The sequence below is a fragment of the Hypomesus transpacificus genome, chromosome 17 (assembly GCF_021917145.1).
Source record: "Hypomesus transpacificus isolate Combined female chromosome 17, fHypTra1, whole genome shotgun sequence".
NCBI lineage: Eukaryota > Metazoa > Chordata > Actinopteri > Osmeriformes > Osmeridae > Hypomesus > Hypomesus transpacificus.
This window is the reverse complement of record NC_061076.1, coordinates 5,858,914-5,886,727: the sequence shown is the minus strand read 5'-3', so window position 1 is coordinate 5,886,727 and position 27,814 is coordinate 5,858,914. Positions and strand designations below refer to the sequence as shown.

Below are 27,814 nucleotides of genomic sequence, written 5' to 3'. Positions count from 1 at the left end.
GGAGCTGACTCCCATATTGGGATGACCAACATCATGCGTTCTCAACGGTTCCTATATGGTTGACCTTGTTTGATGTTTGGGCGAGTCACATTCAATCAACACACCAGGACACCCCTGCTTCCTTCGAAACAAAGGTGTGAATCAAGCACAGAAAATAAAAACCTCTAATACACACAATATTTGCTATTAGCTTAAAAAACATCAACAAACACTTTGAGGGCACTTGCAATTGTCTCCATATAATCACCACAGTTATCAACATCAAATCAAATCAATCACCAAAATCTTCATTAACACACTGAGGCATACAATATACTATTTGGAGAGTGGTTGTTCTAGAATGTCCCTGAAATAAACACAAAGAAACAAGAGAAACCTTGTGATTGCTATGGAATAGAAATGATGGCTCTTTCTATGTGGAGGGGTAAGAAAGGTAACTAGAATTTGGAACTTAGGGTAAAAAGTAAACAGCTTAATTGCACTTTGATTTGTTTGATAAAGTCCTTTGACAGTTTGGGTGCATTTAGAAAAATGTCATCGCGGCATCTGTTCTCTGCAGCAGGATGAAGAAAATACACAGTCTATATCAACTATGCCAGCTGTTGAAGCTTGGCTCAATCTCCAAAGATCTCTCTAGAGGGACATGCAGTTTGTTTAAAACTCCCAGAGGAATTTCATTTCAGACATTTGGTTTTCTGAGCACAACCATAACTGTTTGTGTCAATAAAGTTTCTTGTCAGTAACTCTTCAAGACTTAAATTCAAAACGCATCAAATGTAACTACAAAAACTTTATTTAAGTACAATAACCTTTCTTCCTTCATATTGCTGCAGCATATTTAATGTCCATTATAGCAGTGAAACCTTGAGTGTGAGACTGACAATTGTGTGCAGGGACAAAAATAACATCACATCTTTTATCATATAATTTTTCTACACGTGATAAATATAAGCACATATATTAATATTGTGTATTGTTAAGATTTTCCTTTACATTTGCGTTGCTTCTCAGATTTATATACATAAATATATGTACAATCTTTGTATTTACACGAACCAGTCCGAGGTTTCTGTGAATGAAGCACTTGAACAAGGTCAGAGGTCAGGTGAGAGAATCTTATGAACCTGCAGGCAGTATGGTCAGTGTGGAACCTGGTGGAAAGATTCAAACATTTCTCAAAGAATAGTCTATCTGGCAGGACCATAGATGTTACTCACAATCTCCTCTATTTAGATGCACACTGGACCTTGAATTCAGGGATTTCTTATCAGATTGCTAAATCATTCGCCAGTCTTAATGACATAATTTGCCGTGCACCTTTGTCTAAAGAGATAGCTGCAATACAGTATGAATGAATGGACGAACGCATTACATCCTTTTCGAAAGACATTCTCATACTGTGCTGGTGAAAAATATGTGCGTGACCTTTTAACCCTGTTCAAATAAACAATAAAGTGACAAGCCATGACTAGCCAAATTGTATGAACCTCTTGCTTACTGTTTGTAACCTGACATCTGTGAGCTCTGAATGTTTGAGAGAGGCCGATCAGAAGAGCTGGGTGGATGTACTGTGGGAGGTTTCAGTGCAATGACTAGGGGTTATTACATATCATTAAGCATGCCCCCATCGGACCCAAGCTCCACGGTGTGCAGAAGACTAGGATACCCTGTAAAAATGGACCTCTCTCTCTAAGCCAGAAGACAGTCGGGCTGTATGAATTTCCCCTTCCAGGTCAGCCATGTAGTGTAAGAACCTTCTGTGTATTGTCCTTTGATTGCATTCCCTAATAAGGCATAAAACCAGAACAAAGAGAAGGAAACCAACGACACCGAAAAATACGCAGCATCCAAAGAACATAATAGATAACAAAGCAAAAGAAAATACTTAACTTGGCATAATATTCCTCTATACGTCCAGTCTTCCCTCCAAAGGCAACTGTTCCTCCTCTATGGCATTTTGGTGCGCTTGTACTGAAGTCACATTGACGTACTATTAGCTATTTTGAACAATGTGTTTTCCTTGCAGCCTTAGCAGATGTGAGGGAGGGTGGAGTCCTGACTTCAGGTGGGCATTGATGAGGCGTCCCCATGTCCTGGGGACATGGGGCCTGTGGTTCCCAGAGGAGCCCGCTGGGTGACAGTATGGGCGGCTGCTAGGGGTGGCAGCCAGGTGAGCTGGGATGTCAGAGGGTCATAGGTCATAGGGTGGTGCTCTGGCCATCCTCCTCTGGCCCTGTTTCCCCCTCTGGAGTGTCTGCCACTGCCAGGGACCTCCTGCAGGGGGCCCCGCTGAACTCATCGATGAGGCTGTCCAGATTGACATTGAAGGTGGGGATTTCATAATTGAAGATATCTAATGGTAAGCATGGAGGTAGAGGAGGGGGTGGGGGTGATTGAAATGGCGGTGGTGGTGATCATGAGCATGGGAAGGAAGATAGGGTGTTTAGGAACATGGATGTGATGTGAAAGAAAGAGAGCAGAGATCAAAGTCAGTTGTGTGAGTTTGAACCCATGGTGCCAGGCAGATGTTATGTTGCTGTTTGAGGGAAGCAGCAGATTAAAGCGCGGTTATCTCGGACACATTCTACACAGGGATGTTGTCATGTGTTGCCACTAAGAATACAACTCTATCAGAGAACCACGAGACGGCTTTAAGCGTGTCACAGTTCTGGAGAAGTGCCTGAAACAACGAACTGTTACTTCATTTGGTTCGGTTGAATTCAACGACGGTACTTGACTCGACTGCACAATGACACAGTACACGTTGACGACAATGACCAGACTATTTACCACAGAGGCAACCACATGTGCGTGGGACTCTGTGACAAATGGCACCGGGACACCGAGGTGAGGTTGACACTGCACAGCTCATGGGTAGGGGGACATCCTTGTTCTGTAATTGAGCCTGCGTGAGAAATGGCGGCACCCGGACAGCACAAAGAAGTCGAGAATGACGACTACCCCTGTGTCAGAATGAGATGGAGCGGCGCAGTGTTGTCAGGGGCAGCAGAGCGATGGGCCTGAAAGGGGGCGAGGTTACCCTGTGCCACCCCCCCCCCCCCCCCCCAACCCCCCTCACTCTGGTAGACGAGGGGGGGGAGTGAGTGGATGTTTGTTGGCATTGGGCCAGGGCGGGGGTGGAGTGGGGGGAAGGGGGAGGTTTAACGATGGAGGAGCACCTTTTGAAAGCGACGGCGTCTGCGATGTGAGCTCAGTGTGGTGGTGCTCTGGGAAGTCCTTAAGCCATGCACGCTGATGTACAGTAATACCATGCAGAGACTACGGTCAACGGGAGTAGTGGAGTAGCAAAGGGAAGACAGAGAGAGAGGGATTGAGAGGGGGGAGAGAGAGAGAGAGAAAGAGAGAGAGAGAGAGAGAGAGAAAGAGAGGAAAAAAAGAGAGGGACATTGAGAAAAAAAGAAGAGAGAGACAGAGAAAGAGAGAAAGAAAGAGTAAGACCAAGACAGATCGTAAGAGTGAGAGAGAGCGACATTGAGAGAGAGAGCGAAAGAGGAAGACAGAGAGAGCATGAGGGAAAGAGAGAGAGATAGAGAGGGAGAGATAATAAGAGAGCGAAAGAGGAAGACAGAGAGAGCATGAGGGAAAGAGAGAGAGATAGAGAGGGAGAGAGAGAGAGAGAGAGAGAGAGAGAGAGAGAGAGAGAGAGAGAGAGGGAGAGCGAGAGAGAGAGAGAGAGTAAAGAAAAAGAAGAGAGAAAGAGAGGAAGAGAGAAAGGGCTAGAAGTACACATGTTTGAAGCGGGCTGCAGGAGACCCCAGAGGCAGCCACAGCACCAGAGCCAGGCGGGTGAGATGAAGCGTTGCACTGGCGGTCTCGCTTACCCTAAAAGTCCCCCTCACACTTAGCCCACACTGAATGCCTGGCCTCACACAGCTGCGAGGTGCACAATAGCAGCAGGGGGAACAAGAGAGTCATAAATATAACAAGAGTGACAGAAGGACTGGTATTGACAGAGCACACCTCATATTATCACATCATAGACAGGGGTTAGTGTACGGTATGTCTAGCTTCACCTCAAATTTTTTCTGCACCCCCCTAAGAAACACAGGAGGGGGCAATGGAGCGCGGGTGCGTTTTTACCTACCTCGGGCCACAATGAGAGACTGAATAACACAGATAAACAGAGAGCACGTGATGACATCTAAATGGGGGCACTGTCATACAAGCAGGACACGCTATGCTTCTTCGATGTTTCCTGACATTACCCAGAAAAACATCATCACATAACACAAGCGATGGACACGTCTGGAGCTTTCGCTTCTACGCTTCGTCCTCGGGCGTTTGGAGGGGCCCTACAAAGGGGCGACCGATCGTCGGAGAGACATTCTCCCGGAGCGGACTGTCGATACATGGGCGAACCGCGCTCGACATGGTCTACGGGAACATTGGAAAGAGAGGCGTGTCGGGGGGGGGGGGGGGTCGTGCTACACTCGTCCTGCGTCCCCATTGGACAGGGCCACAGCCAGTCTGAGAGAGGGCCTCGGCAGGGCCACCTGTGGGGGGGGTGTCGCCGCGGGCTGGTGTTTACCTGTGGACATGCTCTCCCCGGGGGACAGTCCGTCCAGGAGGCCCTGCTCCAGGGGCTGGGGGCCCGGGGGCCCAGAGAGGCCCGGGGGGGCGCCGGGCGGCTGAGGAGGGGGCAGGCTGGGTCTCTGCCTGGGCTTGGGGGCGGGCCGCGACTTGGTGAGCGTCCCGCTCAGAGGGGGCGGGGAGGACAGGGAGTGGGGGGCCCCGCAGAGGGGGGTGGTCTGCCCGGGGGAGGACGCTGGCGCTTGCCCCGGGGGGCAGGCCAGTCCGTACGGGGAGGGGGTGCTGGGAGGAGTGGGGGACAGGCTGACCGGCGACGGCTGACCTGTGGACTGGTCTGACATCCCGCACGACTGGCCGTAGGGAACCTTGGGAGGGACGGGAGCCAGCTTCTTAGAGCCTGCGGAGAGACGACACAGAAGCACCACTCTCATGCACACGTCAGACTAGCATGGCTCATTTCGGGTCGTCGGAAGTACTGAACACGAGGCCCCCGGGCCACTGACCTTGGCGCAGCGTGTGCGGGCTGTGCTCTGTGGAGTGGGGCGACTGGCTGCAGCTCTGCTGCCCACCCGCGGGGGGCACCGTCGGGCCCGCCACCTGCACAGCCTTGTGACCGATCACAGGCGAGAGCTCTTTACTTTTCAGTGTACTGAAAGAGAAGAACATGTGTTACTGCTCGCGCGGCACTGGGTCTGCCATGCACTGAAATAGGAAAACGTTTTAGGGCCGCTATCGGCATCATCATCATCATCATAATCATCATCATCATCATCATCGTCATCATCATCACTATTATCACCATCACCATCACCATCATCTTCCTCACTGAATATCATTGTCATCCTCCTCGTCATCATCCTAATCAGCAGTGGTAACTTTCAAAACAAATAAAACACTTTTCACTTATTGTGGCATTGAGTGGCCACAGTGGACCTGCTGCATACTCATACTCTCAAAGTCTGATCGCTAGCTGCCTCTCCCTCTCCGTGGTGTGTCCAGCTGCAGCTGCAACCTCCAATCTACCTACACTGCTCCTCCTCAGGGAAGAAGCCCAGAGCTACAAGCCCAGAGCTACAAGCCCAGAGCTAGAAGCCCAAAGCTAGAAGCCCAGAGCTAGAAGCCCAAAGCTACAAGCCCAGAGCTACAAGCCCAGAGCTAGAAGCCCAGAGCTAGAAGCCCAAAGCTACAAGCCCAGAGCTACAAGCCCAGAGCTAGAAGCCCAGAGCTAGAAGCCCAGAGCTAGAAGCCCAAAGCTACAGCCCAGAGCAGGAAGCCCAGAGCTAGAAGCCCAAAGCTACAAGCCCAGAGCTACAAGCCCAGAGCTACAAGCCCAGAGCTAGAAGCCCAGAGCTAGAAGCCCAGAGCTAGAAGCCCAAAGCTACAGCCCAGAGCAGGAAGCCCAGAGCTAGAAGCCCAGAGCTACAAGCCCAGAGCAGGAAGCCCCGAGCTACAAACCCAGAGCTAGAAGCCCAGAGCTACAAGCCCAGAGCAGGAAGCCCAGAGCTACAAGCCCAGAGCAGGAAGCCCAGAGCTACAAGCCCAGAGCAGGAAGCCCAGAGCTACAAACCCAGAGCTAGAAGCCCAGAGCTACAAGCCCAGAGCAGGAAGCCCAGAGCTACAAGCCCAGAGCAGGAAGCCCAGAGCTACAAGCCCAGAGCTACAAGCCCAGAGCAGGAAGCCCAGAGCTACAAGCCCAGAGCAGGAAGCCCAGAGCAGGAAGCCCAGAGCTACAAGCCCAGAGCAGGAAGCTCCAGGGGACAAGGGGATCTTGATGAGGGACCATGGAGGGAGATGGGGGAAGGGTGTCATCAGGCAGGCTGGTTCTGAAACACTGACACACAATTGGTCTAATGGCTCATGCTGTCCTGTCTTGTCATTTACCCCTGCCACTGACGACTCACGCTTCACACACTGGACAACAACTCCACAGGCGCAGTCTGGCGGGCGGTCTGGCGGTCGCTGAGAAACGGCCCTGCCCGTGGGGCTGCGCAGTTTTAGAAAACGAGAGCCACGTCTGAATGTGTGTAGGTGTTTGTGTGCGTGTTTGGGCCACACAGTACACGGTGTCAGGATGACTCACACGTTGAGCCGTAGGAGGAGCTCTTCCGTAGACAGCTGATGGAGGGCTTCACCAACACATGTTTCCTACTCTACGCATTTCATATCCACCCTCTTAAGTTCTGAGTTCAAGACTTGTGTCCACTAAGATCAATACCACCTATCCTACCCCCACAACAACCAAAAAACAATATAATGATGCCCGTCAACCACCATATGTGGCGCTCATCATGTGTTTCTAGTCTACTCTACACCAGGCTCTGCACTCGGAAAGCCAGTAACATCCTCAGTTGCTAGGCAACCCCCACGAGAGGTCTCCCCCCCGGCAACGCGAATGTTACAGAATCTGAGACATCGGACTTTGAAAGAACAGCCAAAACAAAACAGGAGCCAGTGCAGCTACAGGGGAACAAAGGGGCCCGACCAGGTCTCTGTGGCCCGGCGGCTGCCTCGGCGGCCCCCGGCCCTCACGGTGGTGTGTGGTAGTTACCTAGTCAGTCTGGGTCCTCTCTCTCGGGCACAGGGACAGGCAGCCCACGGCGGGGGCGCGGACGAGGGGAGGCTAGGGGGGTTGCCAAGGGACAGGTCGTGGCGCGTCAGCACCAGGGGGGTTTTGATGTAGAGGGAAGAGGCGGTGGGGTCGGGCGGGGGGCCATGCGACACGTCGCCCGGCGGGCCGTGCTTGGGGAAGTGCAGGCAGCTGGGCTTGGGGTTCGAGTTGATGTCGAGCGAGGAGGAGGAGGAGGAGGAGGAGGAGGAGGGAGGCGGGAGGGGGGGGGTGAAGCCGGACCAGCGCAGGGGGGGGAGGGGGGGAGCCGGGGGGCTGGGACTCGGGACCCGGGGCCACGGGACGAGCGCAGGGCGGGGGTTTGGGGTAGAAGTGGTGGGGAGCGGGGTGGCACGAGGAGGTGGGGTAAGGAGGGGGCGGCCGGTCCTCCCCCGGGGGAGGGTAGACATGAGAGGAGTCCGGCCGATTGGGCGAGACGTCGTCTGAGCTGTAGATATTAAAAGAATAAACGGCACACAAAAAAAGAAATAGCTCTGGTTGGTCATTGAACAGGGAGACGGATTGGTGCGATAGTGGGAAAAACTTTTTAGGATTACTGTGGTGTGAGGTTGTTAGTTTGCCTATCCCGAGCAAAAAATGTAAGAAATAAAAGAGAAGCAATTGTTTTTTTTTTTGCGGAAAGGGCGGGTAGTGGCTACCAAGCTTAGCACACAATCAGCTTTGTGAGGGGAAAAAAGAATAACCAAGCACAAAAAATTGCGGAACAAAGGAAAACCATCCAGATTCCCAAAGGAACAAGACAACATCCACTAACGTTCACTCCCTCTGTGTTCAGCTTGTGTCTGCACACTGCATGGAGCTGTCATGAGCCGTCCATCAACCCAGCCTATAGCAGGGCCAGAGCTGAACAACATGACTAAGCAGAAAACCTCCCTTAACCCCTTTACTACGTAGGATACTACTACGTCATACAGAGTTTGGTTTGGTTACAGTTGCCCCTGTCAGCCCAGGCCAGTGTGAAACAGATACAAAACCCTTTCATTGGCTGAAAGAGCCACAGAACAGGAGAAGAAGCCAGTCAAGTGAGAAGCGTTCGCTCAAACAGTTTTTGCAACACAGGCGGAGCCGCGATGAGGTGATTCTTTTTTGCGTGTCAATCTGGATTTAACTATCGATATACTTAAAATGGTCAAAAAGTGGGCTGGTGTAAACAGAAAGAGAAAGGCCATACAGCCAAAGCAGAGAAGCCACAGCACAGTCATGGGATATTTCTTATAATATGCAACATTGGATGTCAACATGCTAAAAGGGAATTGGTATGAAGGTAAGTGCCATAAAAAAAAAAGCTCCCAGAGATTGCAAAATTCCATTGTCGACTAATAAAACATATACAGTCCCCCTTTCAAAACGAAAGCGGTTGAAAACTCCCCCCTTAGAAATGACCTTCGAGTGACATCCACCAAACAATAGAAACGAGGCTGGGGTGAGGGGGCCAAAGTGAAAAGTGACAACGGGAGGACCATGTCAGAGGGAGAGAGAGAGATGTCAGGGGAGGAACGAGAGAGGGGGAGAGAGAGAGTGCAACAAACCAAAGCACGCGGTGGAAAAAAACAAAAAGGTGAAAAGTGAGACGGGCATCAGCCGACCCTAAGCCAGGGTCAAAGTCACTCGCCGTCGATGAGGATGATGATGACGATGGATGGAGGGAGTGATGAGGAGGAAGGGGGAGGGGGGGCGGGGGGGGGGGGGGGGTCGGGTCTCCCTCTAGCGGTGACTCACCCAGCCCTGTCCCCGGGCGGAGGGGTGGGGGAGGGCGAGGTGACCAGCTCTCCCGGCTGCTCGGGGATGAGGTTATCGGCCGAGCCGGGGCCCTGCAGGCCCGGAGGGGTCGACGACGTCTTCCGCACCAGCGTGGACGAGCCCTTACGGGACACCCAGTTGGTGTCCATCACTCGCACGCCCATACTGGGGATACACACACACGCACACACACACCCAGATGACTCAGACGTGAGTTCACGTTACAGAGTTGAGAAGAGAAAAAGGAGAGAGGGATCTGGAGGGAGGAACAGAATACCATACGATACCTCTGGATCTTCCTAATGCTGCATGGAGGAGGCAGAGAGACAGGACGGAGTGAGAGGAGCTGACCACGCATCGGCGCCGCCACATTTAACAATCCCTGGCTTGAGGGCCCACCGAGGGCTAACTTCTTGTGTGTGTGTGTGTGTGTGTGATGGAGGCATGAGATCCATAGTGACAGGGAGGGGAGGAGGGGGGGTTGCAGAGGTGAGGACCCGCCAGGACAAATGAGCAGCCTGCACTCTCCTAAGGAGGGGCAATTAGTGGGCTTGTTTGTTCTCATTACGCCAGTTTGGGGTGCACATACACACATACACGCACACATGCACACACAGACAACAGCCATAACTTTCCCCTTGAGAACAATGGCCTGTCTCTCACAGGCCACGATTACACAAGTGCTCATTAGTCCAAATGGATAACTACCATCTACGGCATCGGTCTTTCACAGAGAGAGCTGTTGCATGAGGTGAGAACATGGGGCGGGTTAGAAAGCTCTACATCCCCTTCTGCCTACCTCCTTTACAGATTGTGATTTTCGTCCAGGCGACTGAGGGAAGATGAAACAGCCAGACTGAGCTGAGCCAAATGAGCTGAGTGCATGTGTGTGCGTGTGTGTGCATCTGTGTGTGTGTGTGTGTGTGAAAGAGTGCGAACGTGGGTGTTTTCTCACAAGGGTCTGTGGCAAGCAACCAACACCGCTCCATCACGGCCCTGTTACCATAGAGACCTTTCCCATCTATTCAAATGAGCAGCGTTTGCATTCCGAGGATTGCTGCCTCTCCAGAGTAACCAATCATGGCAGGGGGAAGTGGACGGGAGAGTGATCGACAGGAGCAATATCTGCTTTTGAACTCTCCACTGTTGAGACCATGGACTCCCGAGTTCCACCATTACCATGAGCATGCTTGAATATCACGCTGTTGTGCCTTTTGCCGTGTTCCTCGAGGTTTATGGTCACATTTTCAAACCAGCGAGCGAGTATAGGTGTAAAGCAGGGGAACGGAGAAAGGGTAGCAAAGAGCGCCCTGGAGGGAAACAGGGCGCTAGCCTGCGCTTGGCTGCCTACCCGTCCTTCTTGTAAAACTCCAGCATCATGTTGTCAGTGGCGACGCTGAGTGGGCGTCGGCTCTGGTCGTGCTGCTGCTTGCGCTCCGATTGGTCCATGTCGGGCGAGGGCATGGAGCTGTAGTTGGAGTTGTGGTTGGTGTGGATGGGGCTGCCGTAGCTGCCCGTCAGGTTGAACTCAATCTCTGTGGGAGGAACACAGACACAGTAGCAGCACACGTTCAATCGACACTTTCCTCTGCCATCACCGCAGCGCATTGCGTTTTTCTGTGTGCGTGTGTTGATGCGTGTTTGTGTGTGTGTGTATGTGTGTGTTTGCTCACCTCCAGGGAAGAACCAGTCAGCATGCTGGATGATGGGCTCAATGATACCCACGATCTGAAGGGACACGGTGGTCATCATCTCGGTCATGTTCCTGGGGAGAGTCAACGGTCGCTAGTCAGAGGCTAGCATCATAGCGCTTAGCACAGAAGTCCCAGGCAGCTCGTTTCAATGGTGGGAAACATGCTCAATGCTAAAACGCTACGGTACATACGCCTCAGAGTGAGTCCATAGCAGGTTGGGCCCCAGAACGATAGCAATGTTACCGGGAGTCATCTTGTTCGAATCCTGGTAATCGGTGAGCTTCGATAGGAACTTGATCAAATATCTGATTTGAAAATGGAAGACAAACGTCATACAACACAGAACAGCCATTTGCACTGAATCAAAACGGAAAAGCCACACATGCCCTACCCCTGCAGGTCTCTGTTGGGTATCAATATTTCAGTGAGAGTTGCCAAAGGCGCTCCAACCCAGATAGGAAGTTCAAGGCATACACATTAAAAGCATGCACAACCAACACACCACCCACACCAGAGAGCGTTTGAGTCACATGTAAACATCTTCAAGTTGACCTACAAGACTGTGTGTGTAAGGTGGGCAGAAGTGAGCTCTCTATTTGACGTCGAGAACAGCATGTGATATTTGGGGCAGGACACGGTCAAACGCACAGAGATGTGCCTCAACTGTCTTTGTGTTCTGTCCTCAGACTAAGATATTTGTAGATATTTTAGGTGCGTGTGCTGACGTGTGCTTTCTAAGATGATACCGCCAAAAACACACCGGCCTTTATGCCAGTGATGAACAGCATTTAAAACAAGTCAAACCTGAGTCTTTTGGACAATGTCGAGTACCAAGTCGGGCCTCTCAATGTCGGGTCAATAAAGGAGCTGCCGCAGTGTCACCGCGATTTTGAATGCCTCACCCACGATAACTGGAAGCTTACGACATGAATGTGACCTGTCATTGACAAGGCCGGTATGACGAACCTGAAGTTGTTTAAATTGTCAGTTGGTAGCTTCTCACAGGCCACCAGCAACGCTTGTAATCTCTTGTCCATATCCTGAACACTGGAAGGGACAGAGGCAGGTTATATCAGGGTCCGCAATCGTAACACTGACAGACTGATCTGCTGAGCCCTTTGTGATGTTTCATCCAACTCCTTGATGAAGCATGTCTGTGGTGAGATGTTGTGGTTATTTAGGGAATGATGGCTCACTTGGAGGCCTGGATCCACTCCTCGTAGAGTTCACTGGCCATCAGAGGCTCTGGGAGCTCCCGGAGGGTAGGACTTCAGAGCACCTACGGACGGAGGGAAAGAGAGAGAGAGAGAGAGAGAGAGAGAGGGAGAGAGAGAGAGAGAGAGAGGGAGAGAGAGGAAGAGAGAGAGAGAGAGAGAGAGAGAGAGAGAGAGAGAGAGAGAGAGAGAGGGAGAGAGATAGATAGAGAGGGAGAGAGCGAGAGAGAGAGAGGAGAGAGAGAGAGAGAGAGAGAGAGAGAGAGAGATAGGAGAGAGAGAGAGAGAAAGAGAGAGAGAGAGAGAGAGAGAGAGAGAGAGAGAGAGAGAGAGAGAGAGAGAGAGAGAGAGAGAGAGAGAGAGAGAGAGAGAGAGAGAGAGAGGGAGAGAAGAACGAAAGCGAGAATCTCATTAGGCCCAAAGGGAGGGGTGGTTTTCTCTATCCAGAACACTGATGAAAACCTACATCTGATGAGGAATACTAAACATTCTCTCAGCCTGCGGTTACTCAAGACTGATGGTGGGCAGCAACATTATGAGAGAGCCTTCAGGAAAAAATTATGTAGGGCAAAACTCTAGTAGGTCACTTGACAAATGGTATGCCAGACGCAGCTATGCTGAGCTGGTCTGTACTAGCTCATGTGGTAATGATATCAGAGAATGGCAACGTGGGAAAAGGAACCTGCGAGAACAGGAAGAATCGGCTTGATTATGTTGACAAAACCTCCCTGTTTTCAATTTTCGAGTTGTTTCTATTGCGGAGCAGGCCTACGTGGAAAAACAAGAGTCTTGCGGGTCGTCGTCATGGAAACAGGCCCAGGAAGAGGCGTGTGTGCGCGGGCGGGGTTCACCTGCGATGGCGTGGGGGTCGGCAGAGTACTCCTGCACGTCCATGACGCCGCAGTCGAGCGAGGCCTTCAGCTTCTTCAGCTTGGACGCCGACGGAGCCACCCTGAACAGTCCCTGCGCGCACAACACAAAACAGGAAGGGGAGAGGATGTCACGTCGCCCGGGCTTCGACCGGGCAGAGCCGGCTGGCGCTCGGCCTGCGGCGACAGACGGCGTCGCCGTGCGGCGAGTCGACGCGCGGCGAGTCGACGCGCGCGGGGGGCGGAGCAAGAGACTGACCTCTTCCTGCATGCCGCATTCCAGCAGCATGGTGACGCAGGCCTCGATGGGGAAGGCGATCTCTCTGCCACTGATGTTCAGGTGGTCCTCCAGAGCTTTGCCATAGGACGGCTTCTCCACCCACGCCTCTGTAGCAGCGCACCGCAGTTTGAGTCACACACACACACGTGCACATTCACACACACACGTATATACGCCTACACGCGCGCACAGCGCGCGCATCAACGTGACTCACCCTGGTGGGCCTTGATCTGGGGGAGGACACTCTGAAGGATCTCTAGAGACTTCCGGTGGTACTCTGCCTGTATCTCTATCAGCTGTTCAGGGACACAGCCCGGTCAGTTCTATATGACAGCTGATGCAATCGGGTTGTCCGATTCCTGACGCATACTTACCGTCTGAAAGTAGTTTGCATAGTCTATTTCTTTGGCCACGAAATTGTACATGTCTGCTGACAGCTGATCCTAGGGGGAAAGAATGTCAAAGCAAAAACAAGGCCTCAGAAATCTTATCTCGTTATCTCATCACCCAGAAATGTCCTCGATACGGCTGTGAAAACCATTATTCAATTAAATCCTGTTTGCATTATGTCTGTTCCTTCCTGGTGCTTGGAAACCGTCAGACTGGACTCTGCGTGCTGGATCTATGACTCACCCTGCAGATCTCCATCCGATTGGCCGCCTCCTCCATTTCTTCGCGGAGAGCGTCGACCTTGGCCCCGCCCGGCTGCAGGTTGCTAGGGTTACTGGAGGACTTGGAGGACTGGTGGAATCTATGGTGTAGTCACGACAGAGAGACGGCACAGTTTGTGAGGCTTAGCGACCACAGATCTAGGAGGCCTGGATGGGTGGTAAGAACACTGGAGAAACTCTGCCAACCCATGATTTAACCTATCCAGGCCTTCCCGATCTGTGAACAGGAGAAAGGGGCACAATACTCACCTAGTCCTGGCGGAGTCCATGTCTAAGACGAGCTTAGCTAGATGCTTTCTCTGTTTCTGGATATTAGGGATGTCCACCTTGGAATAACCATGACAGGAGATGAATGTAAGACTAAAATATTGACTGTATACCAATCATTTGACCACAAGTTCATGAGACAGAGAGATTTGATTTATACAAATACATTTATACAAATTAATGTGGATTTTATTGATTCGTTTGTTCGAGTGGCATTGACAGTTAATGTGTTTACTGTAACATCGGTGGTGAGCGTCTGTGTGTTCACCTCAGCCAGCACGTAGAGAGGCTCCACAACATCTCTCTCGATCTGGAACTCAAACTGGATCAGCTCCTGGGCCAGCTTCTCCTCCGTCTCCCCGCACAACGTCAGCATCTTCCTGGGATGGGGACACAGCCACAACGTTAGCTGGGGCCCGGGGACAACCAATGAGAACGCTTCCGAACAAAGGACAAGGTCAGCGAGAGCGAAAAAGACAAACTTTCAACCAATGAAACAGATAAAAAGGAAGAAAAAGGCTTGTGTGTGTGTGTGTGTAATTCTATAAAAAGGGCTCACCCTAGCAAGGAGTCATCCCCTAATGCCGAGGCTCCCTCCACCATACATTGCGCTAGGATGGTAAGTGGTAGCTTCTTCTACGAGAAAACAGAGCATTTAGCGAAATCCAATCCCATCCCATCGCCTTATTAAACCGTTCCATAATACCAGCTTGCAGCATCTAAACGCATTATGACAGTAGGGAAGGGGGCACGTTGCTGCGGTACGGCCCGATGGGACGGCTGTCGGAGAGGTCCCTACCGACGGAGACTTGACGGATCTCTTCTCCACGTCTGCGCCCTGTTGACCCTGCAGGCAGGCGGTGAGCTTCTTGTGGGTGCTGTGGGTCACCTGTTTGACGAGATCCAGACGTTTTTCCACCTATTTCGGGGGAAGAAACACGCCAGAATCATCAAGAAAGGTCCGCCGGGAATATCTACCGAGCTGTGACAGTTGAGCGTGGCAACAAATACTTTTGTACTCTTCACTTACCTGCAAAAGATCGTCGCTGAGGACCTCTGTTTTCTCTGCCCTGGAAGGAGAAAAGAGTGCATGAGGTCAGGATGGAGTGGTTGAACAGGGTTCAAATGACAGAAGAAGAGAACAATGAATAAAACCCGTGAAAGGAATCTGCAAATGAGTGTGACACGCAGTGACAGTATCTTATGAGTATCTTGTTTCGAGTTGGAGTCCAGCCAAGTCATTTGCACTTTCAACTGGCACAAATCCAACGCAAATATCTTCTTTCGGCACTTTTTTAGATAAACACCTCACAAGGCCAAAAGAGTGACTCCCTAGTCCCCAACCTCCATGCAACCCCCCCCCCCCCCTCCCTCACTGACCCCTCTCGACCTCCCTGACAACATTTCACAACAAGCGCGCCCTCTGAAGCCCTTGGCCTCTGATACATCCTCTCGCTCCTGCTGATTACGAATGACTTCATCATTTCTAAGAGGGGCCATGACGATATCGAGAACTGCTCTCAGCCTCACTGGGCCGTCGTCCAGATCAAACCCTGTGAATCCAATATACCGTAGAGGATAGCGCCGGTCCTATAGGACAGACAGGGAATACACAGGCGCTCTATGGGTTCAATAACATGATTTGCACGGTTTGCAATGAGCTCAGGCTGACATATATGCATTGCTGGAACTGTGTCTCATTGGCAAGGTGGGCTGCCTGGGTTTCATAGCCGCATGTCCGCAGCTACAAACAGCCTCTGCCAAACACTCACTGTCTGAACCCTCTCACCCAGATGCATAGAAGACCTCTCCCATTCGGACTGAGAGGTTCGCGAATCTGCACCATCAAACTGAACAGGTTGCAATAACGAGTAATGAGGTGGATGACAGGCCAGCGTCACGTCACCACCACTGCCGGCTAGATAATCTGGCTTTCATTTGCGTGAAACAGACCAACCACACCTTGAGAAGGCTCCAACGGAGCCAGATTACACGGCGTAAATGATCATATCATGACCTCGGATGACACGAGTGGCCATCGTTTCTGTGTGTGTGTGTGTGTGTGGGGGACAGTGTGTTGGCACATTTCCCTAAAAGCCCCGAGGCCGTGACTGCCTCATGTTTCAAGTCGATAAATAAAATAATAACTGCGGCAATCAGCATGCTGTTGAGAGCAGATTCTTGAGTGAGGGGGACACTGTAATATGCCACGAGCTCCCATAGACAAACACCCAGGAGAGCGAGTGTGGCCACTGCTGAACAGGGTCTAGAGATACCTCCGAGGCGTTCTCAGGCTGAGGCTCTGCTCCCCCGGCCAGGACGCTGGAGCCCAGCTCGGGTTGAGCCAATGGCGTTGGGTTTAGGCATGAGCAGTCACCAATCAAGGCCCAGATGACATGAATCAGTCGGAGTCGTGAATGGACTATTATGATAGAACAGAGCACACCACTGGGTGCCATAATGGAACCATGGCGTTTAAAACAAGGAATTTCAATTTAGCCCGATAGTCATGACGTAGCTGGAATAGCAGTCTGAACATTTGCATTTGATGTGAATGGATGGCCACGCTGCCTGCACATTGCATGTTGGACTCTTAAAACGTACACGGTAGCCCACTATGGAGCAGTTAACGCGAGCCATGAATTTCAGTCATTCATTTCAGGGCACAGTGAGTTGCGACTTGCTGGGAGCCAATAAACCTAACCAGCGTGAGCTGGAGCGGGATGGATTCAAACACTGACAATCCATCCACCTTGTATCACTCCCATGCACCACAGTCTGCCCAGACATGCAAGAGCCTAATGACCCGGCCCAATCAGAGTCCAGGGGAAAGAGGGAACATCCTGGAAATCGGATTGTGGCTGAATAGGCACTGTAGCCTGTGTCTGACCTGGCTGACTCGTAGACTCCTCCCTCAGCACCCCCCGCCCCCCCCCCCCAACCCCCCCCCCCCCCCCCCCTCCGCCCCCCTTCGGCACCCTCCACCAGCCAGCCTCTCTCCTCACTTCCCCTCCCTGTCTGCACAGCTACTTCCAGGTATTGTGCCCCAACCAGACCCAGGCCATCAGCAGCCAAATCAGCATAATAGCCATTATGTGTCATTGATTTAAGAAACAAAATGAGACTTTATCTCTGCGCTGAACAAGAGAATGGGCCTACGCAGCCAACTGTTTTTGTCCTATTATTTGACCAGAAGCCCAAAATACATGAAAAACATCAAGCAATTGTTCCTATCCCCTTGTTAGATTCCTTTCAGGAGCCTAAAATCCACCACTCACTTAAGAGTGAGTGGACACAGAACTAGGTATTTCATATTATCATATATTCTGTCTCATGCATTGTTAAAAAAGATACATTGTTATACATACTGTAGAATATGAGCAGGGAACTGATTAATCCTCCTGATTAATCCTGCATTTCTTCATGCATGTTCTGATATTGCACGCGTTCAAAGCGGAAGAAGTGGCTTTAATCATGGCAGTGATTAATAACTCCGGTTCCAGGGCCAAGATGTGACCGTGAAGCCATGGGAACTGGGTCATTCCATGTTCGAATCAATCTAATCAGAACCAGCCTGTTGGAAAAGGGCTCAGTGTGCTCTGCTCTGTTAGCGCTGGAGGGAAAGGAAGGGGGCGAGTACGCAGGACAAAGATACGGCGCGAAAGGCAGCGAGATGGAAAGAGAGCGCGCCGAACCGTCGTGGTGTGTTGTCGGGGAGTGCGATGGCATACGATGGCAAACGCGGCGGGGAATGGGAAATAATCCCACACCACCACCGCTTTCCAAACATGGCCAACCTCCAGTCTTCTTCGCATGTCCTACCTCCCCGCCCCCTCCCCCCCCCCCCCCCTCTCACTCGGTTCCCTCCCAGCAGAAAGGGACTGCGGAGGCCGGGGTGTGACAAACGTTCCCGAGCACCGCGTGTAACCTGGAGGTGTGCTGAGCAGCTGGGGGGGGGGTTGTCGGCCAGCCTCCTGGCCTACGATTGGCCGCCGGAGGGAGCCCACAGGGGACCTGGCCAGCTGAGGGACTCCGGCGGGAGGAGGGGCAGAGCTCTGCCGCACAGATGGGGACAGCAGCAGCAGAGATGCTAATAGCGGGGGGGGGGGGGGGGGGTGCTCTGCAAGGCCAGCAGAGATGGATGGACTCGACGATGGACTGAGGCGGACCGACGAGGCAGAAGGGCCGCAGCGTATGTCGTCTGCGGTGTCAAGGAGGAGGATCTGTGTGTGCGCATGTGTGCGTCTGTGAAAGAGAAGGGCAAAGATGGATTGGAGTGGAGAGAGTGACACAGAGAGAGAGAGAGAGAGAGAGAGAGAGAGAGAGAGAGAGAGCGAGAGAGAGAGAGAGAGAGAGAGAGAAAGATAGGGGGGAGAGAGAGAGAGACGAAAAATAAAGAGAGGGAGGGAGGGAGGGAGGGAGGGAGGGAGGGAGAAAAAGAAAGATAGAGCGTGGCCTAGTATTAACAGTGCACAAGACCCAGCTCGCGGAGAGAGCTGCAGCAGGAAGTCTGGCTCCTGCTATTAGCTAGTGAGGGCTCTAACCCAGTGGATGACATCAAAAGCTAGCCTTTCCAGTGACCACCACCTTTCATGAGGTCATTCCCACCAAAGCATCAAAGCCCAGCCCAGATCTGTTCAAAGACAGTCCGACATCCAGCTCTTTGAGCTTGTTTGTTTTCACAAAGAGGAATTTCCTCTTTGGATATTAGTGTCTGACTTAATGGGCCTATCAAGGCTAGCGCTGAAATAAGAATAACATGGCAAGGCTGAAAAACAGGAAGATATAGAACTGCTTCCCCCGCTAGATTCGGATGCACAGTAGGGGATATGTAGTCTCTGAGTGGGACTCAGTATCAGTAGGCGGGTGTGTGGATAGAGGACTGAGAGGAAGGGTAAACAGGGGGGTTTGTTTGCAGTCGTGTGGGCGCTGTGCTCAGTGAGATGGTATAAGACGCTGGGAAAACTGCACCAACCATCTGTCAGTTCTCAGGCAGGCATTCCTCTACCTGGGCTTTCTGATGACTCAATGCAGACACACACACAAACACACCAAAACAGGCATGGAATAGGAAACGTGTACTTTGCCCACCTGAACTGCTTGACTCTGACAATTCCCCACTTCAAATGAGCAGAGCTTCAGCAGTGTTCGAAGTGTGTCCAATACAAACATAGAGAGACGCTGGGGTGAGGTGAATGACTTAAGACCATATGACAGAAATCGCAGGGCTTCGACAACTCCCTCTCTGAATCTCAGCGGGGTGCGTGACATCGACCCAATGCGGATAAAGAAGTTGGACTGATTCAGTCCGCGGTCTGAAGGAAACCACGTTGAGAGAAGGTCGACATGGGAAGGTTTTCGACTCGGACTCGGTGGTTGTGGCCGACAACTGCTCCTGGCCGCCCTTGGGGGAAGGATAGGACGGGAAAAAGCAGAGAAAGAATTGCTCATGTGTGCGTATTCTGGTGTTCGCCACTCCCCGCACGCGTTGATATCTTGTCTAGTACACGTGTCTTCGAGAAATGCATCTCATTTCTGGAAGTCAGATGGCTGAGCGGTTAGGAAATCGGGTTAGTAATCTGAAAGTTGCCGGTTCAATTCCCGCACTTCACCCTACTTGCCTCGCGGGGAATGTCCCTGTACTTACTGTCAGTCGCTCTGGATAAGAGCATCTGCTAAATGACTAAATGTAAATTTCAGGCTGCACAAATATAGCCAGCCTGGTGTGTGGGCCTCCTGCACAGTGCATGGCTTATGAAAACATGAATAATTCATGTGCAGATCATCAAAATGTGACTGGTACGGCCTCCCCGGTCGCGATGAACATCTTGGATGGGTGCCCGTGCCTACGCTCTGATCTTGAGATCCTTCCCGCCCAGGAGGAATGCCTTTGTCGGGAGGTCCCTCCGAGCCAGGACCCAGCCGTCCTGCCCCAGCTGCCCACGAGCCTACCCAGCGGACCTGGGCCTCGCCGGGCCTCGCTAGCTGCTCTGACGGGGGAGGGTAGCGGAGCAGAACGGTAGCAGGGAGCCGCGGAGGGACAGGCACAGAGGGGCCTGCAGTGCTGGCGTACGACCGACAGGCAGCCACACGGACGTTTTCATGCAAGCGAACTCTCCCTGACTGCCACGTCAAGGACACGTTGTGTGTTTTTAGTTTGTTTTCATGCCCTGAAAATCCAAGACCCTAATGGTTTCTCCCAAATGATGAGTGCCAGGGGAGGGCCCACACTGGGAGAAGCTGCTGAAACAGAGGAACTCACTTACTGTAGTTGTCCAGTAAACTAGGTCACAGCTCTGTTAAGTATGCAAGAATAACTGTGTTAAGCGCACACACACACACACACACACACTACATATACACGCACACACATACATACAGACACACATCCGGAGAGAGCCTGCAGCTAATTGACCCAGCATTTACGGTTTGGGGAAGACAAGCAGGAGTTTGTTCGAATAACTTTATTCGTTATGAATAAACTCAACAAAATGCACTAACTAGACTATCATGTTTGTCTGCATATCTGTGAGCAAATGTCAATATCTGCTATCAGAAGATATGCATCTTAAAATTGTCATCAGATCTTTTTTTCCTCACACATTTTGCTCTATCATTAATTATGATTGAACAATAACTGTGTTGCTGATAGGCGAAACCTCAAATGGAAATGAGCTGGATATGAATACTTAAAACATTTGACTGTTACCAGGCAACCAAAGAAGGGGACATGAATCAATTTAGATTAGTGCGAATCTAGGGTGGGCACCCTACCCTTACAGTGAAATCGAAATCTTATCTTATCTGGTGAATTAGAAATAAACAAAGCAAGAATTCTTTGGGAAGTGAACACTTTTGTACATCTGTTTTGTTTCTTATTTGTCGTTACTCAACGGAAGGAAGCGGGCATACAAGGCTGTCTCCCCAACTGGGAAACTACAGTGGAGTATTCAAACCATACCTTCACATGCTTAGTCTGCTCGTCTACCTGACAGAGTCAGAGCTGAGCTGTTGTCTATCGAAACGTTTACGTTCATAGTCACGTGCATGCTTGTCAGTCACCATGCTACTTATGGTTGTAGAAATGGCTGCCTGCACCAGTCACTCACTGGGTGCCTGATCCATGAGATGCAGCTCAGCCAGGCCCCGAGGTCACTTCCTGTACGAGCTGAGATCATGTGGAACAGACTGGGTAACCTCCCTAGCAACACCGACGACACACCACAGCCAACCGAGGCAGCCGCGATAGACAGACCCGCTTTAAAAACAGGTTGATGGGAGGAAAATGAAAACAAAAGCGCGAAGACTCGGACCCTGTCCGCTTTCCTTCACATCTGCTCTTTCACCGTGTCATTTCCTCTCAAACACACCCTTTTGATTGGTTGACTTCACGGTACATGTGCGGGTCCTACTTGACTTGAACTGACTTTCATGAACAAAACTCAGTCCCACAGAAGGGGAGCCGTACTCTCCCATTACATCATACTTCCTTTGATGGTCAAAACGCTCCATTCACAAAGTCTCTTTCGAACAAACCCCCTTGTGCTGGCCTCTAGTTAGTTCGAGTTTCACTGGAGTGACATGGTGGGGTTCTGGGAAGGCTTTCTGCACCACAGCACTGTGATACTGGGAGTGACATGGCTGAAACACTTTGACAATGTTGTCAAACTACGAAACGTCAAAACATTGTATGACACCATAACGCTATGGAAAACATCCGCGGGGGCGACTGCAGCTTATGATGTAGTCGTTAGGAAAAAGCATTGGCTCATCCTTTTAAAATAAACATATAGGATGCTTTATAAAGCTAATATAGTATTGATGTACAATTCTGTCTGTAGGGGTTTGAAGGTGGTCATTCTTCTGGCTCCATCCACACATGTTGTATTTCAAAGATAAAGCACTGAGCCAGTGGGATGACTACATCCAGGACGATTGGTCCTCCAGAGATCTCTATACTGCTGCCCTTGCCTGCTGACATTGAGAGAGGGAAAGCACACCACAACAACTCTGGAGGTCTACGGTCTTCAGTATCTCAGCAGTCTCTCCCAGCACGCGTCGTCGTCACAGTGAACATGGCAGGGACTGATAACCCCCCGCACACACAGGGAAAGCTATGCACTGGCAAAGCTACCCTGGTGCAACATTGGCGGGACCCTGTACAGGTTTTGCTGAATTGAAATCAAAGAATCCAAAATCTCTTTGTCCATTGTAGCTAAACAAAGCCAGTGGATGGATGCGAGCAGGACAAGGATCGTTATTAACCCTTACCCCCACACCCACCCCCGATCGATCCACGTTCATAAAAACAAACGCACGCCACACTCAAAGTCCCATATCTACACCCCCTCATCTCCTTCTGTCTCTCCTTCTCCTCCCCTGTAATACCAGCCTGTGTTGGGTTTGTCCATGTGGAAGCCTGCCTGTTGTCAGCGAGTCGTCATGAGAGGCTAGCCAGCCTGCCAACTCAGCTGTAACACATTCCACCCTGAAAATGCGTCAGAGCGGAGCGAGAGAGGGGTGTCGAGCGAAAGAGATAGAGCTGGAGAGACCACCGCTTCTCTGCCAGTCTGCAAATGGCTGCTATTCACTCATAATTGCATATCGTAGCTGAGTGAGGATGGCATTGACTGGTGGGGAGGGAAGGAATTGATTTCTCACACAATCACCACTATTATTTGCAAATGGGCTGTTGTAGATTGGTGCAGTGTGTTACAGAGAGGGGGCTAAGGTGACCCTACGCAGGAAAACCAATTCTTCACAGCTTACAATCATCGCGCAAGAGCTGATAACAAACTGTGAACAAATACCGTATACTACAGTACTTTTGCACAATAGCAACGTAATAGATACTTTACAGGACATGTTATTTCCAAGCAGTGAAGCAGCCCTCTGTGCAGTAGAGAACAGACTTATTTGAGTGGGCGTGGGTGCTGTGCCATCTTTTAAAAGATTGCCCTAGACCCAAATAAGGCCTGGAGATGGGGAACAGAGAAATGGGTCACGAGTGAAGAAGAGTGGTGCCGAACTCAATTCATCTTTCCCCATGGCATTCCATCCAGTGTATCTGTCAAAGTGTGTGAAAACAAATGAGATTAGCGCTGCTTCATTTTTCCGTTAATAGCTCTTTATGAAATATGAACCAGATGCAATCCTGTGGTGGAGCTGCAGTGTCCTTTGGGCGCTCCCAGTTTGCTTTAGCGTCGACCAGTAGGGCTTCTTCCCCTCAACCTACACAATATGCGTGGCTGCACAGTCTCCAAAGGAGCCACTGCAGAGCTGAGCTCGGATTGGTCCAGACAGCGGCCATGTGACCTGCAGCTCCCCAGCGCCTGTCTCAAGGAGAGAACCGGAGAGATGCTGACACAGCACACCTGCCCTACCCCCTCCCTCCCTTCCACCCACCTCCCCCTCCTCTACGGCCCACTCTCCCCTGGCCATTAACACACTACAGACCATCACTGCATAGGGGAGGTGCCATCATGGAAGAGATAACGCTGGCCATAACGATGACCTCGTAGAACAGAGTGGTGGTCTGTCCGACGCATCCATTTACTCCATGAAGCCACTGACGAGATCTTATTCCCCATCTGCAAAATACATTGAGTTCAGCAGAGAGGCAGAGTCGGATAGCCGGGGCTTGTGATTCCCAGGAGGCAACGCAGCCGAGCGTCAAGAGGGTCAAAAGATCAAACGCACCGAAACACCTCCCACCTAACACTTCGTTTGGCTAGCGGCAAAGTGCTCTCTTCGATTAGCACGAGAGCTTGAGTTGTATCATCTGTGAAATGGAAGATTTGAGCATGGAGGGTACGCTCGTTACGCACACCGGGCATTGGAAACAACAGCGAAGGATGAGCCGTCAACCGCCGCTTAGACGTGAAGCTTACAGTGTGTTTTACAGTTTACGGACGCTGTCACGTCACCCAGATATGACAGGCGAATTGAAGCTCAACAGGAAATGCTGATACACATCCTATGACATTCAGTTGTGTGAAGTGTATCCAGTGATGTCTGTGGACGCGTACAGCATGCATTAAAAGCATGATGACGTTCTCTGGGGCATACAAGAATGGGCAGTGACTCGTTGGGTTCGTGAGGAGCGAGAGAAAGAGAGCGAGGACTCGCAGTCGTAACATGCCAGGCGTCCTTGTTGTGTAAATGCGTTGGTTACGACGCCTCATTAATCAACATGCATGCACGCGTTTGGCCGGCTTCCTCTGCTGATGCTGCAGTCTCCTTGTGAATAACACACACACACACACAGTCACGTTCACTCACTCACACACACAAACACACACACACATACAAGCATAGGCAAATGAACACACACACACACACGCACGCACACTGTACATACTGTAAGGAATGACCAGGAAGGTACGAGGACATCCGTCACACACACACATAAACACACACAAAAACGACGTCTTTGGAACGTGGTCTTTATTCTCTGGTGGATAAACAGGCGTACCCTGCTAAAGGGACACAGCCACCCTTCCTGGTGAAGCAGACACAGTCCACTACAACCACACCCAGTGCCTCTCCACACCACCTCCCTCCACCAAAACATGAATGGGGAGGCCAATAGGTTCTATAAATAAACAGGAAGACCACCGCAAACAGGCGGGAACAATGTGACCTTTAAAACACACACACAGAAATACACGTGCGCAAGCTTGCATATACTGTGCAAATACACACAGATAACCCCCCTACACACACACACACACACAACCACTGTGGGAGACTCACTGTCACTAGTTTGGATTAGACCTGCAGGTGAACACACAGAAGCAGGGTAACTCAGCTCTCGAACGGGGCACTGGGCCGTTTTCAAGTTGTTGCACTGATCATACGGTGAGCAGTACGGTACCTGCTTTCAAATCAGCTTCAATGGTTTATTTCTCCTTTCACTCCCTCGAAAGCAGATTGAAATGCTCATGACTGGCCTGGCCCTAACTATTCTTCATTAGCAGGGACTGTCTGTTTAGGATATATTTTGCTGGTCTTTGGGGTGGTGATATCCAGCCCAGTATCTATTTACCTGCAAGCCTCCCTTCCTCCCTCCCCCTTCATGCCTGCCTGCCAGCCTGATGTCTGCCTACCTTCTTACCTGTCTGCTGTCTGCCTGTCTCCCTCCTTGCTTGACTGCCTGCCTGCCTACCTGCTGGCCTGGAGAGTGGCACAGCGTGTGAAAAGAATACAATACAGGCTACACACCCTCACACACGCAGAAACAGGCATCCATCGACACACACACGCCCAGGCACCTACACTCACACTGCTATACTCATCCATCCACCTACATCCACGTTCCCGCCCACACACGCGCTAAATGATTCACGCACACACACACACACACACACACACAAAAAAGAGCACTGATAGAACATCCAGCTGATTGACACCTCCCAGATGCTGCCCAAACACCGGCAGCAAAGCTTGAAAGCAAACACTGGCTGGGGGGGATCCATCTCCCCTTTTCTGCAAGCTCACAGCACAGGAGCTAATGACCCAACACCATGTCCTAATCTCCCAGAATGGAGCAGCATGGAGCAGAGAGCACCTTCTGGCCTTGCGGGAGGATGCCTTCTGCATGACAAGATGCTTTCCCTGTCAGGTGGGAAAAAAACCCAGGGCGAGATAGGGCGGGGGCCGAGTGATACACACATTCCAGCAGAGTTAAAGGTCAGAAACAACATATTCCTGCTGTAGATGTGAGAGCAGCTCGTATAGGCCTGCATTAGTGCAATATAAGTAGAGAGATTCGTGTTAATAAACGATTCATTTGTGCGTACGTGTGACACAGGAAATAAGGGTGAATATGTAAAATCGTCTGGCCTTTCGTTATTTAGTTAGATAAATAGAATCAGATCATAGAGAACATTGACAATATGATTTGAGGACTGAGGCGTCTAGGGAATGCGTAAGGTATTAGAGACCTGCAAGGGTGTAGGTTGGCCAATGTGGATGAGTCGATTCAGGTAGAATTCAATTACTAAAAGCAGAAATATTATTAGCATTTACCCATGTCTATATATCAGTTATAATGCACCCAGCGAGATGATGTTCTTTACTTACTACAGCTAAAATTACCTACTGCGTAATGAAAACATTGCGCTTTTTCAATTTTCATCTCACGTCGCAGACTGCATCCGTCTGCATCAGCACATAAGCTATTAGGACGGTTGGTAGCCTAATAGGTTAAGATAACAATCACCAGGATGGCCTATTTAAATTGGAACATGCGTTTTCACCTGTGCTTATTGAATGATATTACCTTAGGTTGCATGGGGTATTTTTCTAGATAGTATTCTGTCGGGCTGATTATCGGGGCATTGCGCTTGAAGGCTACCTATGCGGTAATCCAAAAGCGTTAAGCAAAACTAAACACAAGGATTGGTTATTATCTTCAACTCGTCAACCCTTTTCAAACGCTTAGCAAATGCGGGGATTATATTAATATGACCATTTAGATTCTAAACATATTTGCTTGGTCATGTTTCAGATACTTAGCAGATTAGCAAGATCTTTCCATCTTTCTACACTCTCACACTCACTTGCAAAACACCAGGATAATAGACATACAGCAGGTTTTGCTTACCTGCCCACCGTTTGGTTAGCGAGCTGTCGCATTCGATTGAATTGCTTCTTCATCTTGTATTTTCTGCATTAACACCTACACCAAAAAAGACTCCACATTTTTTCTTGACATAACGGCTCGTGCAACGTAGCGGCACAAGTTAAAATCCACACCGTCACATTTTTCTTTTATCATCGCAAATGTCAACACCTTAAAATGTTTAAAATGATAACTGTTCACTGCGTTTTCCCATCCACTTTCGTTCCATACCCTGCGCAGAGATGCTGAACCAGTTCTCCGCTATGGGCACTTGGGCAGAGTGACAGCGTGATGACAAGGAGCCACAGCGCAGCAATGCAGTATGGGAAATGTAGGCTTTGAAACATCTACGGCGATGACATGCCTGCCCTCTTGTCTCAGTCGTATATTTAACTGTCAATGTCTGTTTTTTTTGGGACGAGCATCCTCAAATACTAGAGTAATAGTGCTATGCTGTTAAGTTACATGTAGGCCTACATATGATGTACTGTAGGTTGTTATTAAATAACTATATGTTGTGATATCGTACACTAATAGGTCTATTTAAAATGTAGGTTGTTTATTCGATCATTAATTAACAGCTTTCAATTTGCAAAGTGAACGGTTTCGTATCTGAAAGATGACATCGGCCAATATTTAACTTCTACTGTCATCTAGTGGTTTCTTTGTGTCAGTACTTCTTTATTTTACAATTAATCTGTGATTGTGGCATGTGTGTAGTATTCAAGTTTGTCAATCTCAAGCAGTGACGACAGGATGGTCTAAAATCAATTATGAAGTCTACTTTTCTCACAACTTTAATTAAGTTAGATTTTCCATGTGCCTGAATCTATGTTTCAGTGTAGCCAATCCTGAAGTCCAATCTCCAGCAGGGTGCAGTCTTGTCTCAAAGACTTCCATATACCTCCTGACCTCAGAGTCACTGTGTCATCTCTGTGATCCCTGGGTTTTCCAGTAGATCCTACTGTCTAGCTATTTATTTTTCCAACATAGTGGTACGCACATACTGTCTCACTGCCTCACAAGGGGGGAAATGTACGTTTATGTCCAAACTGAAACATAACTGTCATGTCCTACCTTGAGGCATCTTGTTAATTACAAATGCAAACCTAGAAAATGATTTTGGAAGTTTGTGAATAGGTGCAAGGGTGGAGAGAAATGTGCACACTGAAAAAAGAGGAAGAAGGTTATAAAAGTACAAAGACATTCATGCGTGCATCACAGGTACTGTGTGTTCACCTGTGTTATCTCAACTGCAAAAGTGTTTACAGTGTTGA

General features: G+C 50.2%; 1 protein-coding gene across 1 annotated transcript; it reads right to left on the bottom strand.

Annotated features, from left to right (window-relative positions):
- Nucleotides 1-49: 49 nt before the first annotated feature.
- arhgap44a (Rho GTPase activating protein 44a) lies at nt 50-26,819 on the bottom strand. The gene is given in 24 exon segments (XM_047038031.1): nt 50-2,353; nt 4,550-4,948; nt 5,055-5,200; nt 7,100-7,413; nt 7,415-7,604; nt 8,897-9,082; nt 9,205-9,222; nt 10,269-10,452; nt 10,591-10,682; nt 10,803-10,916; nt 11,578-11,658; nt 11,808-11,872; nt 11,874-11,890; nt 12,677-12,788; nt 12,954-13,081; nt 13,189-13,270; nt 13,349-13,417; nt 13,608-13,725; nt 13,895-13,971; nt 14,181-14,292; nt 14,472-14,548; nt 14,712-14,831; nt 14,943-14,982; nt 26,520-26,819. Coding segments are annotated over 24 exon segments (2,949 nt in total). The 5' UTR covers nt 26,573-26,819; the 3' UTR covers nt 50-2,198.
- Between the last annotated feature and the right edge of the window lie 995 nt (nt 26,820-27,814).